This window comes from Fusarium musae, chromosome 11, assembly GCF_019915245.1.
Source record: "Fusarium musae strain F31 chromosome 11, whole genome shotgun sequence".
Classification (NCBI taxonomy): Eukaryota; Fungi; Ascomycota; class Sordariomycetes; order Hypocreales; family Nectriaceae; genus Fusarium; species Fusarium musae.
In genome coordinates, this window is record NC_058397.1 from 1,575,577 (window position 1) to 1,595,402 (window position 19,826).

Sequence of the window (19,826 nt, forward strand, 5' to 3'; positions counted from 1 at the left end):
CATCTTCTTCCAAGGGCCATCGGCAGCGCACCGACTGTTGTGTCGAGATGCGGTACCACCGATCAGGCAGCCCCAGCCTCCAAGACTTGCTCATATAGAGCATCCCCAAGGGAATCCTTCAGAGGCTGGAGCCACTTGCCCTGCCCCTGCTCCTCCACAAAGCGTTGTAGTTGGATGATCTCCAAGATCATCAAGAACACGACGGTTGTGTTGTTCTGCTCCAAAAAAAACTTCTCAAGCTGCGGGAGTGCTTGGGTAAGAAGCTTGTCGATGCCCGTGAATCGTTCGACGGGTTCACCACTTTCGCTGGTGGCATTTCCAGACAGTATCTCGCGGGTCTTAGCCAGCTCTGTGCAAAAGGTGTCGATCACTAAGTAGGTCAATTAGTTAGCAGAGGGTTCTATTGTCTTGTCTTTCCACCAGTATCCGTACTCACCTGGGAGATCATTAGGGTCGTCAACTCCGACGATCCGGCACATGACGGCTGGTGCCTAACCCAGCACGTCTGCTACCGGTCGAAGGAGAACACTAGGGTCTTCTTCCGCATCGCTTTGAAGGTGCGAGAAGTCCTTCAGATCCAGGATCACCTCGTTGTACGCGTCCTCTGCCGCGTCGAGGACAGCGAACACATTCACTTCGGCCTCCTGATCGTCGAGTTCCTCCAGCTTTAGCTGGCACGCTTCCCACGCCTTGTGGGTATATGCCCCCCTATTGCGGAGCACGCCGATCGTGTTCTCCAGATACGAAGAAGGAATCGCGATATTTGGTCGATTTTCAGCAATCAGAGGACGTTGCGGGTTGTAGTCTGCACACAACACTGAGTGTAAAATCACCCCGGGTAGGGAAGACATGCTGGTCTTTACTTTGAGATTAGAGAAGGAACGGTGAAAAGTTGAGAGGGGCCGACTTGCGTACCAAGTAGTGTTTGATTAGTATGAAGATGATTCCTTTGATTTTGACGGTAGTGATCTGAGAATGAAAGGAAGTGGTGAAGGTTGTAAAAAGACGAGAGAGGTGGGATTCAGCACTGAGCTTTTATCACTGAACATGGTGGGGCATGAACGGCCAGTTAAATGGGCCTAAATATCTGCCAGTGACATCAGTTCCTCCTGAATTGTAGCAGTGTGAAAGACGGGAGCAGCCCATGCACCTGTCAAGGTAAAGTGGGTATCTTGAACATTTATTTCACTTCATTTTTGTTCATTCTATAGCCGAAATGTTCAAGTAATGCATACAGAACAACCTCCATGACATGAGCCCCCAAGCTTTTGCTCTTGTTCATGGCCTTGTTCCCAGCCTGATGGGCAACTTCTTCCTCAAAAGCGCAAGTCCCGAGTCATGATGCCACCAAGAACCAGCCAAAACGCAACAACCCATAACCCGCAAATCGCTGCAACCCCGTACCAAAAGATTCTGGCACCAAGCGTAACATCTTTAAACATTCCAACCAAGAAGGACAACAGTACCAGGCATCCAAAGACAAAGAAGCCAATGTTGACCGCTAACAGAAACTTTCCTCTGAAACTCTCTCTATATGATTCGTTTCGAAGAAATTTACTGTCTAATTCTTTTACAACAGCCACAAGACTCAACAGGATCATGATAATGAGAACGATAGCCGCGAGAAGCACCACCACGCCGAAGAAGTCGTACAGAAGTGTCCCTAGATCTTTGAACCTCGTTTGCATGCTCAGAACACCGGCAGCGAGCGATAGAGGCAGAAAGATTGTAGCCAAGAGGGTAAGTTGTTGGACGCCCCTATTTTGATTGATGTTCCGTGCGAGTTCGAGGTATTTCAGATCGTGATCAAGTCGATCAGAGAAGTTCTGAAGTTGCTCCCTTGCCTCCCGACAGAGCCCTCGCAATTCCATGTCAATTGCCATGAACTTATTCGTATGAAGTGGTGTGTCAACGACTGGAGACATCGATCTCACAACATCAATCAGAGATTCCGTGGTGCATATTAATTTACGACCCATCTCTGCAAGGTCTTGATATTCGTACGACCGCTTGATGATTGTCTTCAAATTCCACTGCCGAAGCTCGGCCTTGCTGGGGTTTGTGGCTGCATCATCTGCATGGTCGATCTCGTCTGCTTCCAAGATGTTGAGGAAACTGATAAAGAGTTTCAGGCATGCGTGGTGGAACTGTAGAAGAAACGATTGCCTCCAGTTATCATTAGAACGAACGGTAATGTAAAAGGGATCCAGCAATTCGAGCTCTATCCTGATTTGGTTTGCGGAATTGAAGTCTGAGGAACCATCTTTTGGCCGTTCTCGAGCATATGTATTGCATGTGATGCGAGCTGACAGCGTTAAAAAAAGGTCTATACTCTATGCAGTTCCTCAAACACTTACCGCATTTCTTCGTGTCTTCTTCCGAAACCCTAATGAGTCTTGTGACTTTAACTGGCCATCCAGTCTCATACATGGTGATATGGTACGAAGCATTCGGAGAAGCTGGTTGCCATTGCTTTGAGAGTTGCATGAACCCCGGGACAACTGTGAATGTGTCCTTAGGACCATCAGATCCTTCTTCCATCACCGTTAGTCGTATCATATGGTTGCTGTGCAAGGGGAGATGATGTGCTAGCTCATCTTGGGTTACGGTTTCCACTTCGGGGTTGCAAAGATATTTCCAGCCCGATTCTCCTTCAAGTGCAATATCGCAAACCCCGTACAACCGAGTTCCGCTGGGACCAAGGCGAACACTGTTCTTCCATTTCCGCCTGTCAAGAAGTCCTTCTCTTCCTTTGACGGACTTGCGAAATAATAAAGTGTTTTTTATGAAATTAAGACACAGCCAGGCGGTGGCAGGGGCTGCTTGTATGTAGATGTCAACTATGATGCTGAGGTATTGTTGCAGTTGAGTAGGAGCCATGATGGGTGCCTGGAGGTAGTCTGTTTATCCCCTAGGAAATGTAATTAGACTTATCTAATACGCGTCAGATCTGATAGCTAGTGTTACAACCGTGCAACTTGCCACCATAAGAATTATACTTAGTTATCAAGCCGCTGGATATTGATGTCGTTCTCACATTAGGTAGAATACAATCATGAGGTGCGGGGTTTCTGGCATGGCTTGAGGCTGAAGGCTGCCAAGAACACGAACTAATCGCCATGCAGGACATACTGCAGTGATATGCAATACTTATTCGCTCAAAGGTGCTACAGCTGGTCGACGTGGTATTGAAACCGGAAATGGCTTAAGTTCTCTACCACGATCATCCCAAAGCACCAGTAGTTACTAACTGCCCTCACAGGAGAACACTTTCCAAGGTTCTTATTGGCAACTAAACACCCAATCCCGGAAATACCCTACTCTTCGGCTTTCTGTCCCATCCAAAAGTAGTACTTCTCGTAAGAATGGATGTTGACATTATTCAGATCCTTTCTCGCATCAGCCAGGAAGACCTCGATCTCTTCAGGCCCCAAGATCTTGCGAAGGGGCTTGGCCGCCATGGCGCCAAACATGTCGCTGACAGCGGTCTTGAGGTACAATCCAATAAGGCGAAGCTTCTTATCCTACTGAGAGTCAGCTTGTCCAGATCAACTGCTTGTGGTGTTCACCTTTGCCCATGTTCCGATGGGGACTTTGAGGACTTTGCAGGATACATTGGTGAAGCCAGCTTTCTCAAGCGGCTCACGCAAGTTCTCGCCCGCACGGAACTTCATACCAAAGCTGGCTACGGCTTGCTCAGCAATGTCGAAGAACTTGGCGAGAGGGGCGTCGGAAGCCAGGGAGCCGTCATCGCAGTTGGCGCGAGCATCGAGTTCTTGTATTTCGATCCAAGCACCAGGCTTCATGTGGCTGTTGCGTGTGAGATGAGATGCAGATGGAATGGGGAGTGAGCATACTCATGTGCTCGACGAAGAACCTTGACTTCGTCTTTTAGCCAGGGGCTGATGCAGCGCATATGCACAAAGTCAAAGTCGCCGCCGTGCATCCACTCGTCTTCGATGTCGTCGACGAGAAACTTGAGATTGGGGGGAACCCATGATGGTTGAATGGGACTAAGATCGACTCCTACCACAGATGCGCTGGGGAACTTATCGGCGACTTGGAAGGTGAGTCTTGTGGTCTTGCGAAAGAGCGGTCTGACCTACCATCGATGGCCCAGATACCAGTTCCGGTTGCGAGATCAATAATCTTCTGGGGGTTGCCCACGATGGGCGAGAAGAACAAGTTGCCACTTGAAATGCATGTCAGTGTCTTGATCGCCGCGTAATCCAATGAGTTGTTCGTACTTGGTGAGCTCCAACATCATGGCGTGCTTCATGTCATCGCGGTTCTGCTCCGCATCGTCATTAGGGATCGGATACCTGTCCATATCAGCTATCCATCGCAACATGCACCCCCAGGTTCCTCACGTTCCATGACGATATTGATGATACTATCCAAAATCAGCATGTTTCTCAGACTCCAAGCCATCCAACTCACCCGTCTTCCATTCTCAAAAGCATGCTGATAGATACTCGTGTTCAAACTCGTCGAACTAGACGATAAAGTCGCCGAGTCAAAGTCCGACGTCTCAAACTCATCCTCCTCATCTGCCCGCTCATGCGCGGCAATAGGCTCAATCGGTTCTTGGGTCGTAGTCACTGGTTCCGCCATGATTCAAATAATTGAAGTTTTAGCGTTGCTACCCGAATGTTCCGCGGCGGGAAGCGTAGTAGTGTTGAGAAATGGTGGACTAGGGTGATTTTCAAGCCCCGCATCCATCGCGCGAAGAAAATGGCGCAGGACCCTTGAACATGACGGAGACTCTTGTGCACAGTGGGACATTCAGGCTGATTAGGGAAAGTGACTGCATTTTTCATTTCGGAAGCTCATTATCTATCCTCTACTCTAGATATCAAACATAAGAAGCATTTCATGCATTGCAAAGAAAGAATCCAAATCATAATCATAATCAGGCATACTGGATAGTGAATTCCATGCTCTGTCCGGGAACGCATCTTGTTCCTGGCGCAACAGCCATCGCGACTGACCAAGTACCTGAAGCGCATCGCTGGAAGGCTGTTCCTGTCGTGATGCAGTTCCAGTAGCCCTCAGGCTTGCAAGCTGTGCCGGGAGTGATGACACCGGCGGCGGGTTTGGTCGGCGCAGGCTTGATCGGTGTAGTGGTGCTTGTTTTGCGGGTTGTTGACTTGAGGGTCGTCTTGGTCGCCTTCTTGGTGGTTGAAGGAACAGTGATGAAAACACCGCCTGGGCTGTGAAACATGTTAGCAAGATCAAGCAAAGACAGGGAAAAACTTACGCTGTGGACTTCACTGGTGCCTTTGTCGTAGTCGGCTTCTTTGTAGTAGTTGTCTTCGTCGGAGAAGGAGAACCAGAGCCGGAGGGAATATAGGGTGCTGGTAAAGCGGCACACTGGCCGACCGGCGGTCCAGTGTTGGTCGAAGTGAGGTCAACATTAGGTCCCGGCTGAGGAAACATGAGGTCAACCATCTCCGTAGTTTTGCATCCATTTCCGACGTTGGCGACAAACATAGCAGGCCGCTTCTTGAGTGCTGTCTTTGCTGTTCCACTTCCAGCCTTGACCGTGATAGCCGCGCAGTTCATGTACATCTCGCGGTTTCCAATCCTGTTAAACCAAGTCCAAGCGAAAATAGCCTCTCCGGCTGGTGTATCAGCCGGAAGAGTAAATTGAAAGTTCGAAGTCGGCGCCTTGGGACAGTTTCCAATCCACGACTGGATAACGACCCAAGTCTTGCCGCGATCAAAAGAGAGTGAGACCTGGCAGCTGCCGCCCCCGTGATCAGCACCGCCAGCGATGCTGATACTGTACGACTTTCCAGCCTGCCACGTAGCGGTCGGTGCACCAGCAGCGGTGCCGTAGAGAGAGTTGTATCCCTTGCAGGGAAAGTTGCTTCCGTCGGCGTTGAGGGGCGAGGTCATGCTGTAGTCGATGTCCTGTCCGGCGTTGGGGTTGTATTTACTCTTGAAGGGGGCAGGATATGTCATCTCCATGTGGGCTTGAGCTAGACCAGCTAGACCGAGCGCTGTAGCGAAGGCGTTGAAGAGCTTCATGATGAGAAAGAGAGTTTTGGTGTTTGAAGGGGGAGAGAAGGAAAGGGAAAAAGCCAAGAGGCTGTTGTTATGTATGTAGAAGAATGTGTGATGAGGAGGAATCGGTGGGAAAACTGTGAGGCTTTCGATTACTTTTATACATTTTTCAGGACGTGCAATATTGGTTTTGACGTGCCAAGGTTGAGAGGTCAGTCGAGAACTAGGGAGGATTGCGGGTTCGTGTTAGTGCAGCGGGCTAGAACGTGCTCCCTCCCTCCCAGGGATGTGAAGGGGAGACAAAACCAGCGTCAACACCAGCCGCAACCAATTTTCAGCGTGCATCACTGTAGTACAGTGAGTTTGTCAGTGAGATATCTCGTGGGAGTACAAGTTTCAGAATGGCTGGGAATTGGTCATATGCTGCGTGATTGAGACATGGTGACGGGTGAGTTTGCATCAGGGGGGGGGGGGGGGGGGGGGTGAAGGGATAAGACTTATTGATGCAGTGAGTTGCTCAGAATGGCTGGTAGTGAAGTTTTTGCAATTTGAAACTTGGAATTGGGTAATGGGTATCATCATGAGGCTCTGATGTTACGTAGTTGAAGTGATGTTTTGCTGGCGAACACATTGATCCAGATGGCTGGATGTGAGACATGCGCCAGTGACAATGGCCGCCAGGGCTGGGAATATGACGGGATGACCGCGAGACCTTCTACAGTGTTTCAGAACAGGAGAAAAACATTCACGTTCAATTGAGAGATCGATTGTAGGGTAGCGCATGTGCTGCGTGATCAAGGGCCTTTGGTGTCGAACAATTGAAACGATCGCAAAGCAGATTGTACGATGACCAGTCACTGTGTTCAATAGTTTTACGGAATACACTCACCGTTCAGTCATCAATAATGAACCATAGTAAAAACATCAATTGCCATGAATATCTTCAATGCTCTAAAAGCTTTCCACGAAAAGCAAAGCATTTAGACCAAAGCTGCCGTTAACCGTTACGCCGTCCCATAATCCGTTCCTGCATTCCCCCAGTGCCACGCGTTAGAGAAAAATGCAAGGTCCCGTCCCTGAAAATCGCATTCCTCAAATCCCGGTTTTGGAAAAAGATCGGAATTCTGCTGTGGCTGGTCGGTCGCGTAGCGTGCTTGACAGGAATGTGAGATGGTTTAAAGCGGGCGGGATCATCACTGGTTTTGGGGTTCGTCACGGCGAAGATTGGTCTGGACGGTTGGCATCTTTGGCGAGAGAAATGGCAAGAGACATGTGATTGAGTTCTTTTTATAGATTGTGTTTCGTTTCAGTGAGGTTCGGGGCACGCCGTCAAAAATTGTCTCGGGCGCGGCGCTTGGTGTAGCAACCCCAGAGAGCGCTAGACAAAACGCCAAGTTCACAAAGAAAGGCAATGAGCATTGCACCAATTTCTTATCGAATGACATCAAAAGCGATATAGATCTGTTGTTACAATTGCGGTTGCTACATTGTGCTCGGGTTTTGCGAAATGTCGACATATCAACGACGTCAATGACTTTGTAACTGGGGCATATCCCCGAAGAACAAATTTGTCAGCCGGAGTTGATGCATTAAAACGCTTCAATAAACCGTTACATCGCTCGATAAACAAGATGCGCGACCCTACTCCTGCCACTAAAACTTGATATCAAGTTCCATTGTGGATATTGATTTACGCTGGTGACGATTTTATCATCGATTCTTGGCGTCACTATGGTCTCCGCCCAAGATTCTCTAGAATGCGACCTACATACACAATGGTGATCGCATCAAGGTTATAACCATGTCGCGCAACCAAGAAGATTCGTCACCAAGTTTTTGTTCCTTTTGCTCTCTTGAATTACCCATGATTCAAAATGCAGCCCGATATTCCTTACCGACAAACCCATCTACAGGCTCCAGATGAGTGGAAGCTAGAACAAGGCCTCGAACCCGCTCGTCTCGGCATCCGAAACCAGAGCAGTATCCAGATCAACACAGAGCCTCATCGACTCAATCCAAGTGACCACGAAGAACTCAAGGGTACTGATATCTCTGAGGATCCGGATCTCGACGTTCAAGATGAGCGACCTGGTTGGAAAGGTTATGTCGAGTGGGAAGATTACCCTGAGAAGAAAGCCAAGGCTCACCAGCGCTTTTCGCGCTTCACGTTTCCCCCTCCACCTGAGTTCCAGTTGGAGCCTCTTCCGGCAACGAACCCCGTTCTCGAGGGTAAGAGATGGAAGTTGTGGCATAAAGCTATTGGTGGAGTTTTGGATCAGGTGCCGCAGATCAGTTGGGAGACTGTTCTCAAGGTAAGTCGCTCTCCAAGCGCTTGGGTTTTGAGGGATCACTAACAAGATTTCGTAGGAAAAACACCCGGAAATGCTTCATCTCCTCGAATTTCCTTACAACGGAGAAGCGCCCAAAAGCCTTCTGACCAAAGACTACATCATGCCAAACGAACTTCATTTCGTTCGTAATCACGGCGGCATTCCGGACATTGAAGCAAGCGCCTACGACATCCGTCTCGATGGGCTCGTCAACGACCCCAAGACACTCACCCTCGCAGACTTACAAAACGAATCCCTCTTTCCAAAAGTTAGCAAGCTCGTAACTATTCAGTGCAGCGGTACTCGTCGCTTGGAGCAAATCGTCGAGTATCCCGGTGAAGGCGACGAAATGATCAACGCCCCCTGGGCCGAAGGTGCTATAGGTACAGCGAAGTGGACAGGCGTCAGTCTCAAGAAAGTCATCAAGTACTGCGGCGGTCTCAAAGATGGTGCCAAGAATCTTGAACTCTACGGCGCGGATACGTATTTTAAAGGAGGACAGTGCATGAACTACGTCGTGTCTGTGCCGTGGTCAAAGGTCAAGGCGAACGAGATCATGTTGGCTTGGGAGATGAATGACAGGCCATTACCGAAGATTCATGGTTTTCCGTTACGGGCTGTTGTTCTTGGGTATATTGGGGCGAGGAGTTGTAAGTGGCTTTATCGGATCAAGGCAATTGAGAGACCGAGTCTTGCACCGGTACAGAGTAGGGAGTATCTATACTTTCAGCAACAGACTGGAAAGCATAACCAGCTTCCCACCAGTAGGTCTCACTTTCTCCAGTCCTCAAATCATACACTGACTGTTTTGTAGTGGGTATTCAGATCCAGGAGATGCCTGTCAGCAGCGCCATCATGTCGCCTTGAAACAAGGAAGTTGTCGTCCACGACGGTGAAATAGAAGTCAAAGGTAAGTCTCCAATCGCATAATACCAAGAAGTTACTTACTCTTCAAGGCTGGGCCTACTCAGGCGGAGGCCGCTGGCCCGAACGTGTAGAAATCTCCTCCGACGGCGGCTACGTATGGTACGCCGTCCCCATCGAGAACCTCTCCCCAAAGCACAAGTTCGCCTGGCGCACCTTCACCGGCAAAGTCCCCTGCGACCACGAAGGCTGGACCGAACTCGTTGTTCGCTGCTGGGACAACAGTCTGAACACGCAACCAATGGAAGTTCGACATAGCTGGAACTGGAGCTTGCATGTGACGAGTAGTTGTCACAGAGTCAAAATTTACAGTGTCAATGCGAAGAGAGAGGCTACGAGGAAGAGATTGAGGGAGTTTGATGAGCATGGGCAGGGGTTTACGCCTATTACTAGACCGACGGATTTTGTGCCCATGCGTTTGGAGGAGTATGAGAAGGAGGTTGCAATTGTTGAACCGAGGGATGTTGATGATTAGACCATGCGATTGATCTAGATTCTAGAATTCAAGACACTTGAAGTCCAGGCTTGGCTATGATATGCTAGTCGAGGAGCAGATAGCCCTTTCACATCCCGTTTACAACAATCAATCTTCATAAACTTAACTTCTTGACCCCAGCGATTTCGACTAGTCTCAGCTTTTGTATTGCTATCAGTGAGAAGCTAATGCTCTTCGATCCCTCCCTAGGCGTCATTAAGCAAGCAGGTAGCCTCTCCAGTGGAGGAAAGAAAACTTAGGACCTTTATCCTAAATAATCTAAAGACTTTGGTAAGTTAGCATAGGTTCAGGATACCTTTCACTGGTCTTAATTCAACTACCAATTTTAGAGTCTGGTTTCTTCTTGCTCCCCAAGACCTCTCCAGCATATACAAGCATGTTTTGGGACTTTCACAACAACAATCAAGAAGGCGCTCACTGTCTGATGCAACTGTTTGGACCTCGCGGTTTGCCACAGTCCCTCAGGAATATAAGTGGCTTTGGAAACCATACGTTCAAATTCGGTAAACCTGAAGATGGATCTTTCAAGTTCGTTAAGCTTCACTTCAAGCCTGACGATGGTATCAAGAATCTTTCACAAGAAGATGCCGTGCGTCTTGCAGGCGAAGAGCCTGATTATCATGTCAAGGATATGTACAATTCTATTGAAAGAGGTGACTAACCCCCATGGACGATGTATCTCCAGGTCATGGATCCCAAAGAGGCAGAGACTTACAAGTGGAACATCTTCGACATCACCAAGATCTGGCCTCACAAGGATTACCCACTTATCCCTGTCGGAAAGCTTGTGTTGAACAAGAACCCAGACAACCACTTCCATGATATCGAAAAAGCAGCCTTCTCGCCTTCGACGCTTATCCCGGGTATTGCTCCCGCGGCTGATATCATGCTGCATGCGAGAATGCTTTTGCAGAGTCCAAGCCTACTCCTCCGACGTCGAAGACGAAGACTGAGAGCAGCCTCGTAATTTGTGGAAGATCTTCAAGGAAAATGGGGAAGATGAAGTCTTTTTGAACAATCTGTCAGGTCACGTCAATAAGGCGCTTCCCGAAGTTCAGGAGGCAACAGTTCGTAAGTTACAAAGCTGATCACAAGTTCTTGGTGGAACTGAGCTAACGATGTGACAGGCATGTGGGCAAATGTTGATAAAGAGATTTCGAAGAGGCTGGAGGAGAAGTTGAAGAAGTTGACTGGGGATTTTGACCATTCCAAGGCACCGCCGAGTCAGACTGTGTTGGCGTCGAGGCGCAAGTGATGCGTCTTGGAGAAAGAAATATGCTCAACTGATACAATAATTGCCTTATTGAGGCTGTGGCATCGGTTATCCTTTCAAAAGGCGGGCCTCCTTTACGTAGACCGTGCTGATGCTCTTATCTCAAGTCGCACGAAGGGTCGTGTAACTCTGCATCACACGAAGCTGGACCTATTTCATGGAGAAGAAAAGCGTGTTCGGGGGCTCAATACCTTGCAACCGTTCTGTGTAACCCATACACCCTAAGAATAGATGCAATATCGTTTGCCAAAGATGGTTCCGCGCCCAGTCAGCAGCCTGTTCCTGCTGTGTTCCGTGAACTGCCATCATCACATTCCGTCACTCTCGTATCCACCTGCACGTCAGATCAAAAGGGCCGAACTTGTCTGTTGAGTCGGGTATACAGTCCGTACGAATCAGCCTGGCCTGGTATGCTGGAAGCCACGACGCGTACACTAGTTTGCCAAAATGCCATTTAAAATTTCTTCTAGACCTTGGTCGCTCTCATTCAGCAGCCGATGTCTATGTAGATCTTTCCTCTTCAGCTCGTCGACCAGGTCGAGTTTCGTTCAAAATGGAGAATGATGTCTCGAGTGCACCAGAATCCGACCAGAAAAAAGACCTCAGATCGGCACCAGCCTGGTCTCCATCCGAAGGCAGCTCCCATCAGCAGTCCCCGTTGCTCTACTCTGCGGCTCCTCCAGCCTGGCAGGGCACAACCACCAGCGAGACTAGTCTTCTGAACCCCGATCAAGAACCCGATAAAGCGATCCCAGCTATCGAATCTCACTGTCCCTCAACTTGGTCGAATATTCTCAGGAGCAGATGGCTAATGGTCGCATGTCTCGTCTTCGGCATCGCAGCAGCTGTTGGCCACGACACCCTCAACAAGTGCCTTTCGGGCAAAGAAGCAAAGAATCAAATCTGGTGGCTTCGGCTCGGGCAGTCTCTCGCTTTTATCTCAAAAGCCAACTCTGCTATTGCGGTCTCTCTGGCTTACCAACAAATTGCCTGGACGTCTGTCGCGCATCGGAGCTTCTCCGTGCATGCAGTTGACTCGCTCTTTGGTGCGGCACACAACGCCATTGAACTCCTCAACACTGAGGCTTGGAAGAAATCATGGTTTGCAATGCTTCTCGCTCTTTACATGTGGATATCGCCACTCGTGGTGATCCTCACCTCGGCGACTCTAAACGTCGACAGTCAAGTGGATAGGACATGCTATAATGTCCGGACCCTCAACTTCGACCACGAGGCGAAGAAGAAGTGGACGCACCTGAGAAAGGCAGAAGGCGATGAGATACTGCAAGGTGGCAGAATATCATGGTACAACGATACATTGCCAGATGAGGATGGTCCTGATGTCTTTGACTTTTGGATCAGCCCAAGTGCTTTCCTCGAAGAGATTGCATCCAGAGTTCTGACAGGGGGACAGGCACTGCAGCGAGACGAAGTTACTGATGAAATCTGTGGGGAAGGGTATGATTGCTCAACGGTGATCTACTTCACTGGCCCAGGTTACAAGTGTGAAAGACTCGCCAACGGCACCAACTCGATGGTCAAACAGTTTAACGGCATGGATGCCCCGTTCAACATGAGCAGGATGATTCCTGAGGGATGGAATACTTACAATTGTGTCGCCGACATTGGAGACTACTCTGAACTCCAGATCGAGCACGAGAAATATTTCAACAGACCTTTGCAGACCCTTCCATTCCCCAAGAATCTCGGCGCTTTCAGAACAGAGCCAATCATATGGCTAGGCTACGTCACCGTCGACGACGTCCTGGTCAGACACGCCGAAAACAGCAGCCAAAAAGGATGGGACACGGATTTTACACCCATCATTTCGGCTTGCGAGCACTGGGAGATCAATTACACAGTCAACCTGACATACACGCGGGGCTTCCAGTCGTACAACGTTACGAATCGGGAGTATCTGCACAAGGTCATCAATACGACATACGTGGATGACTCAGCTGACGACGGGACGTTGGACAAGATTGTCGCGGAACCACAAGAGAACTACGTATATCCTAAAGACTGGAAGGCTTATCAACGCATTGCAGCGTTTCACTCGCTGGGGCTGAAATTACGACAATTGCTGCACGGAGGCTTGTCGCTTCCCGATAAAGGGAAGAGTACCGAGATCATGACGTCGAAGTTGGTCGGACGGCATGAGTTTCTGCCTGTCCCTAATTTTGAGAACCAAATACAGAGGTTGTACGAGAATTTGATAATTTCGTTGTTATCGGATACACAGTTACTTATGGTGTCGTGGGCAGCGAATCCGGATGAACCATCTGGAACACGGCCTATGAGGAATGGGACAGAATATCCCTGCATCAGAAGAACAACAGCTGGGTTCTTCTTTTATCGGAGACATATTCTTGTCAGTGTGTATGCTGTTTCGTTTGTCATTGTAGCTATTGGCGTGGCGTACGGGATGAAAGCTATGAGGCAGGATGGAGTCGAAGAGTTGCGGGAGGTTACATTTTCGTCAATTGCAGTCGCAACTAAGAGCGTGAGCTTGAAGAATAATAGGAGAGATCATAAGATCAGAGCGTGGCTGGTTGAGGACGAGCATGAGGGTAGAGTGTATGAGTTCAGGAATGAGGAAGACACAGAACGTAAGAGGAGTGCTGGAGCCATGGGGAGTGTCTGATACTGGGTCTTCCTTCATCGACGTGCATCGAAGTGCATCGATTGAGATCGGGATCTAATAACTGACGGACGAAGGGATAAACCTCCACACTAAGGTGGACGTGGCAGCTAATTGCAATGAAACATGGTATATATCTATGGCGACTCTAATCTTTTAATAACTTATTAGCCCTGTGCTTAATCTCCTTGCTGAACCGAAAATTGATCGGACTCTCACTCCCAACAAACACAAACCCATCATACAGCGCACATCCCACTACCGACCCTATCAATGTCGCCGCCCAAGGCCCGTAGAACCACCATCCGCTGTGAAACACATTTGACTCTCGATATCCAACCGCATACGCAACAACTCTCGGTCCAAAATCAGAAGCAGGATTCAGTGCAGATCCAATATTATACCCGAGGGTGAACTTGAGGGTCGTTACCAAAAAGCCGAGCACCAGAGCATGCATGCCAGCGCCGGGTGGGTTGTTCTGATCATCACCTAGTGCAAAGACTGCGATCATCATGATGGCGCTACCGACGACTTGGTTGAAGAATGCGGATTGGAGGGAGACCCATTCTCGAGGTGTTGAGAAGAATGTTTTTGACATGCCGTCCATTTCGGGGTCGACGTAGTGGATTGAGTCAGCGTAGATACCGTACGCAAGAGCTCCGGCGACGATGCTGGCGATGAATTGGGCGAGGATGTAGATAAAACACTGCCGCCATGGAAAACCACGGAATAGGGAGAGAGATATGGAAATAGCGGGATTCATGTGTGCGCCTGAGACACCGCCGCCGAGGTAGATGCCAAACATCCATGCGAAGCCCCATGCCCAACAAGAAGTCTCGTAAGTTCCATAAGGCTGCGATTGCTTTGCCGAGAGGTTCACAGAGAGAGTACCAGTGAGACCGAGGAAGATGGCAACAGAAGTAGCAAGGAATTCGGCAAGTGGCTCAGGGTGCTTCGCTCGTATCCTCGCCCACCAATTCCTCATCTCATTCGGATCCGTTTCACCAGCTTCAACCTCCGGCTTCTCCTGCTGACCCAAAGGTTCGCTGTCAATTTTGTAGTCTGGCTGATTGTTACTCTGTTGATGAGAAGCAACTCTTGATGCAGGGTCGCGATGCGAAGGTGTTGCTGCGGGCGTTGCTTCACCGGGGACGTAGTCAAATACCGGCTGTCCTGCATCGTTGCGCTTTTCGTTATGTGCGACTCCAGATGCTGTTGTTCGACTCTGCTGGTTCTGCACGTCGCGTGATGCAATGCTGGTTTGAGTGTGCATTCGGTATGGTTGACCTGAAGTGGTGCGCGAGGCATAGCCGGCAGGTGTATCCTCAGAGTCCTCTTTGACGATGGCCATTTCTTCGTCAACTTTTCCATCTGGTCCGATCGGTTTCACCACCTTGCGACGAACGCGGTGGGGAAGAGGTTTTCCGAGACTGAAGATTGGCTTCTTGCCTGCCTCGCCGAACCAAGGGTTCTCTTCATAGTATCCCTCTTCGGCAGGGGCATACTCATGATATTGGGATGCATGGTGCTGTACTGTAGGCCGCGCTGTACTGTGCCCGCTGGACATTCTGGTAAAGCGCCTTGAGCTGATGGGTCGCTTGCTCATTCGCGACACGAAACTAGATGGTAACCCATGGAGCGCACGCCGTCTTGAGTGTGTCGACTTTGCACGATCAGGTTGTGCTTCTCGGTCCGAGATGGTGCTGGGGATTCTGCTTGCGACATTCCCAAGATGCACCTGTCCCGGCGTCGAAGGCGTCGCGGGTTTCGAAAAATAATCATGATTCTGTTCCTGATGCCCAGTCATGGTAAACGCTCAAACTCAGTAGATTCTTGCTCATTTCCACTGTAAAATCCGGGTTCAGAACTTTTATATGATTCAGGTACAGGTGTAGCAGCTGTTATAATAATGACGTTTGTCCTCCACTCTAACGTCAACCGGAGGTTTCTCTCCAAGTGTGGACTCTTGAGCCGCACGGTTTCGCCGCTAAAATCTCTTAATTGCGGGCCTGTCAACCGCTTAAATTGGGTCGCGATCTTGAGATCGAGAATGTTGCCCCTTTGAGGGTGTGATGTTCCTGGATCTTTCTCTTCTGGGAAGTGTAGTTGGCGGAATGAGGTGCTCAATGCTACGTATTCCTTGGAGGCAAAGATGAAAATTTGGTGTGTTCCTGGTCGGGATTCCTGAGATAAGGGTATATGTGGATCGTTGTATCGCCCTGTTGCGTGTCTGTGTTGGGTTTTCTCGAATATTCTTGTTTTCCATGCTTGGCTTCTCACCGCATGCTACAGCTATTCTTGGCGTCATACATCATACTAACCAACTACAATTTTTTGTTTGACAAGTTGACCTGGTCTCCATTCTTGCAAACAGATAGCTACATAAGCCAGTCCATAACAGGGTTATACAAAGACGACTGTTTTGCAACGTCGATTTAGCATGAAGGCGTCTCAAGCCGCAAAATGTGATAAGTCAGTAGTTGAGATATGGAGGCTTTGAATACGAGAATGATGTTCCCTGGGCAAAAAGACCCCTGAAGTGAAGACGCTTCAAAGAGGTTAGTCTTCGCGCTTCATCCAATCTCTCACTGGATTCGAATAATTGTCACTATAACTACTGGCTGTTCCTTTGGTTGAAATCTCTTGAAATATTTCAATCATTCCGTATGATTGAGCTTGGAACACTCAAGAATATCTGGAGTTACTTATGTCCTTCTTGTCTCGGACCATATTTCGGAGACAACAAATCGAGACTGGAAGCGATTCTTCCACTTTCAAAAGTCACAAGAGTCAAAGCAATGAAAAAATAACTGATTTCTCTGTGCTGATTAAGGTTTCAGCCATAAGTCTCGACTGCAAGAAAGGGGGATGGCCTGGCTTTGTCCTCTATTCTTGAAGCCCCCTAACTGTAACAGTGTTCTCCAGGAACAATCAAGAAAGCGAATTAAACAAGGTCTGTTCGTCATAAGGCCCAATTCAATGACAAGTAATTAGCAGTCGGCCTGTGTTACTGTATGGGGGCAGTTGAGAGTGTCCAAAACAAGTCTTCTCAACTCGCCGATGCATGTTCATCCTGGAGATTGTAAAATGATTGGTTGAGCCCGCAATCTGACCATATATGTGTTCACCTACTATTGAAGGTTGTTGAAGTGCTTTAAGTAATCGATGCTGGAACTTGTGTCAATTCTTTGTTCTCTTTCTTCCTTGCAGTTGAGACTTGTCGCTGGGAGCTTATTCCGGCATACAGAACTTAGCTTCCTTCTCGATCCTTTGTAGTCCGGATCTTCCGAATTTATTTCGGACTCTGGCTAGCTGAAATCTTAAGATATCTTTCAAGACAGAGTAATCTCGCCAGAACTGACGTCTAGTTAACATTGTCCCTGCGTTTGCCAGATCGTGTTTAGGCTTTCAATACTCTAGGTCACATACCAAATCCACGATACCGAGATGATCTGCTTGAATATATCATAGAAGAAAAAGATGAAAAACAAAAGAGTGCGTCATGCGGAAGAGCAAAAGGAAGGTCTCGGAGGGAGTCGAACCCTCGCTGGCGGAATCAGAATCCGCAGTCATAACCGTTAGACCACGAAACCTGTGTTCTAATTGGTGCAGGTTTCGAGTGCAAAGCCAATTCCTGACAGTTTCAAGCGCCCGACAGCGCGCGGCTCCACTGAACTCCTTAGTTACACTGCACGCAACAACTCGCTTGCAACCATCTCGTTCAAGCTGTTGAGATGCAGCTACCAACTCAAGTGCTTAATGGCATACTTTTAAAATCAGATTTTTTTTCCGCCTCACAATTAAACATGTTACGCCTGATTCTCGCGTGAAAGCTCATATAGCAATCGACCAGGAACGTCAGAGGTACAAGCTTTGTTTTGGTGACATCGGGTCGGTCACCAAACGGCGGGAGTTGGAGATGCGTGACAGCGCTGGGAATCTGTCACTCTCTAGCATATAACCTCGGACTACAGCTTAACTGTCACATACGACCATAGGTAGTGGAAAATACGGGATCCCGTCTGCTCTCCCATAGTCAAGCCACTAACCGGCGGATTAGTAGTTGGGTCGGTGACGACCAGCGAATCCCCGCTGTTGTATGTAAGTTTTTGCTAAACGTGAATCCGCCTTTATGTCGTATCGCGCGTGGTATACCCATCACAAAACGACATAACCAACCACCCTTTGTTTCTGGCGCCTAGCGATGGGAATACCAGGCCCGGTATAATATCAAGATGGTTTTAAGGTTTTTTTTTAGTATATGATGAAGTATTTGCTCTGGTCACTGCCTTGGGGAAGTGGCGGTTAGAACTAAGGTAAGGTGTTAGTTAAATCGCATTGCAGGTTGAGGTTGTGAGACTCGAGAGCAATCCAAGTTTCAATAGCCCTTGCCAATATGCATCCATTTAGCAGATAGTTCAAAACCTTATTATCACCTGTTTCATTAATTGTAATTTGTAGAATGTTAGGTGTAGCGGTTTATATTGTCTTGTGCAGCAGTATTGTGGTCTTGTATAGTTAGGCTCTTGGAAACGTTTGCAAATGCAAAGCCCAACGCCCCAGGAACTAGAAGTGCTCTCCAGTCCTGTTGTTGAGATTTCCTGCTGTAAGTTGCAATCCAGCATGTATTCAACTCCTCTCAGACTATTGCCGCCGTGATCCGACTACTCGGGGTCATCATCCAACAGCTCCTTCACCCTCTCCAACGCCTCCCTCTGAACGTCCTCAACCGACTGATCAACGCTAACAATCAAAACATCCTTCTCATCCTCCGTCGGCCTCTCCAGAACCTCAAACTGACTATGCACAAGCGCAGGTCCCGCAAAATGCCCCTTCCTCTCCGCAGCACGCTTCGTGAGCACTTCCTCCGGCGCATCAAGATGCAAGAAATGCACACGCAGATCACCGGCCTTATCAGATCCTTCACGTAGCATGTCGCGGTATTGGCGCTTGAGTGCTGAGCAGGTAACGACGAGGTGTTCTGTTCCTGGACCGATGGGATGGTGCGTGGCGTGTTCATGGAGAGCTTGCAGCCAGCCGTAGCGGTCTTGGTCAGTGAGCGGTTGGCCGTGGCTCATTTTCTCGATGTTGGTTCTTGGGTGGAACTGTGAGGGTGTTAGTGGGGTTGTAGAGAGATGAGGAGGGAAAGGGAACAGACATCATCGCCTTCGACGAATTTGAGATTGAGCTTCTCTGCTATGAATTTGGCGACTGATGTCTTGCCGGATGCTGTCGGGCCTGAGACGAAGAGGATCCATCGATGGTCTTTTGGTACAGGCTTTACTTCTGGTTTCTTTAGATCACTCATTTTGTAGATTTGTAGACGTTGAGGTGCTTTCAGGCGTCAAGCTGAAGGTTGCTGTTGCAATGGCACGTTGTTTGACCATCTGGAGACTATGACAAGTTTAGCGTTGAATTGACTTGACGTCATAGTGATCCCTGATTTTGCTAAAGACGTTGATTCATGACACGCGACATCCAATTTTCTCGCATTTCGATCAGTTTCTATGCCAATTCTCCCACGGCACGCAAACCGCCAACATGTTAGTTTCCGTGCATGATCGATTTCACAGCACAGGCTTAGGGTAGGACAACCGTTCTGGAATGATTTCGCCCTCTCCCTCGTTGATCGACATTGTCGTCACGGACCATCAATGGACCCGAAGCACGCATTTCCAATCTCCATAATTCTTTGTCCCTTTTCCCAATCTTTGGTACGGGGTCCGAGATACCCGAGAACAGCATCAATTCACGACCCTAAAAGCATCGCCATAAACCAAGGTCATAAGGCCCATCTCACCAATCTTGCAGCTGGAACGAGTTGTGTAGCGCTACAATATCGCGAAAAACCACTACAGTCGTTTCATGCTCGTTCTCACCGAAGCTGACATGCCCCAACCGCGCCGTGCAGCTGGTGAAGCAGCCACTCTGGCATGCCTCTGCAATCGGAAATAACCACTGATAGCACTGTTTCAGGTCAGATTCCACTTGTAGACGATTGATAACAACCGTCTGTATCCTTGTCCTTCATGGAGGAAAAAAGGAGCGTCGACATTTCTGGGTCACGGACATGAGTGGAGAAGAGAAATCGGCCCATTTTGTTAGCATATCTATCAACATGGACACAAAGCCTACCAACAAGAGTCTAGATCC

The 19,826-nt window shown here is 48.8% G+C and overlaps 8 protein-coding genes and 1 non-coding gene across 9 annotated transcripts; 3 read left to right on the plus strand and 6 right to left on the minus strand.

The window, feature by feature from the left end:
• Positions 1 to 62: 62 nt before the first annotated feature.
• J7337_013618 (uncharacterized protein) lies at positions 63 to 2,559 on the minus strand (the record flags this gene model as incomplete). The annotated part of the gene is made up of 4 exons (XM_044831099.1): positions 63 to 370; positions 497 to 805; positions 1,559 to 2,305; positions 2,358 to 2,559. 4 exons carry the CDS (start codon positions 2,557 to 2,559, stop codon positions 63 to 65), a joined length of 1,566 nt encoding a protein of 521 aa, XP_044674374.1.
• A 758-nt stretch (positions 2,560 to 3,317) lies between these two features.
• J7337_013619 (uncharacterized protein) lies at positions 3,318 to 4,614 on the minus strand (the record flags this gene model as incomplete). Its single annotated transcript, XM_044831100.1, has 6 exons — positions 3,318 to 3,524; positions 3,570 to 3,810; positions 3,858 to 4,059; positions 4,107 to 4,192; positions 4,248 to 4,322; positions 4,529 to 4,614. The coding sequence occupies 6 exons, from the start codon at positions 4,612 to 4,614 to the stop codon at positions 3,318 to 3,320; spliced, it is 897 nt and encodes a 298-aa protein (XP_044674375.1).
• A 298-nt stretch (positions 4,615 to 4,912) lies between these two features.
• On the minus strand, positions 4,913 to 6,033 carry J7337_013620 (uncharacterized protein; the record flags this gene model as incomplete). The annotated part of the gene is made up of 2 exons (XM_044831101.1): positions 4,913 to 5,213; positions 5,261 to 6,033. 2 exons carry the CDS (start codon positions 6,031 to 6,033, stop codon positions 4,913 to 4,915), a joined length of 1,074 nt encoding a protein of 357 aa, XP_044674376.1.
• A 1,850-nt stretch (positions 6,034 to 7,883) lies between these two features.
• On the plus strand, positions 7,884 to 9,738 carry J7337_013621 (uncharacterized protein; the record flags this gene model as incomplete). The annotated part of the gene is made up of 3 exons (XM_044831102.1): positions 7,884 to 8,321; positions 8,377 to 8,989; positions 9,296 to 9,738. 3 exons carry the CDS (start codon positions 7,884 to 7,886, stop codon positions 9,736 to 9,738), a joined length of 1,494 nt encoding a protein of 497 aa, XP_044674377.1.
• A 397-nt stretch (positions 9,739 to 10,135) lies between these two features.
• Positions 10,136 to 10,726, plus strand: J7337_013622 (uncharacterized protein; the record flags this gene model as incomplete). The annotated part of the gene is made up of 2 exons (XM_044831103.1): positions 10,136 to 10,381; positions 10,445 to 10,726. 2 exons carry the CDS (start codon positions 10,136 to 10,138, stop codon positions 10,724 to 10,726), a joined length of 528 nt encoding a protein of 175 aa, XP_044674378.1.
• An 859-nt stretch (positions 10,727 to 11,585) lies between these two features.
• Positions 11,586 to 13,676, plus strand: J7337_013623 (uncharacterized protein; the record flags this gene model as incomplete). The annotated part of the gene is made up of 1 exon (XM_044831104.1): positions 11,586 to 13,676. The coding sequence occupies one exon, from the start codon at positions 11,586 to 11,588 to the stop codon at positions 13,674 to 13,676; it is 2,091 nt and encodes a 696-aa protein (XP_044674379.1).
• A 145-nt stretch (positions 13,677 to 13,821) lies between these two features.
• On the minus strand, positions 13,822 to 15,240 carry J7337_013624 (uncharacterized protein; the record flags this gene model as incomplete). The annotated part of the gene is made up of 1 exon (XM_044831105.1): positions 13,822 to 15,240. The coding sequence occupies one exon, from the start codon at positions 15,238 to 15,240 to the stop codon at positions 13,822 to 13,824; it is 1,419 nt and encodes a 472-aa protein (XP_044674380.1).
• A 1,954-nt stretch (positions 15,241 to 17,194) lies between these two features.
• J7337_013625 lies at positions 17,195 to 17,266 on the minus strand. The gene has a single exon. It is a non-coding gene; the product is annotated as a tRNA-Gln (tRNA).
• A 1,071-nt stretch (positions 17,267 to 18,337) lies between these two features.
• On the minus strand, positions 18,338 to 18,981 carry J7337_013626 (uncharacterized protein; the record flags this gene model as incomplete). Its single annotated transcript, XM_044831106.1, has 2 exons — positions 18,338 to 18,778; positions 18,832 to 18,981. 2 exons carry the CDS (start codon positions 18,979 to 18,981, stop codon positions 18,338 to 18,340), a joined length of 591 nt encoding a protein of 196 aa, XP_044674381.1.
• Positions 18,982 to 19,826: the final 845 nt, after the last annotated feature.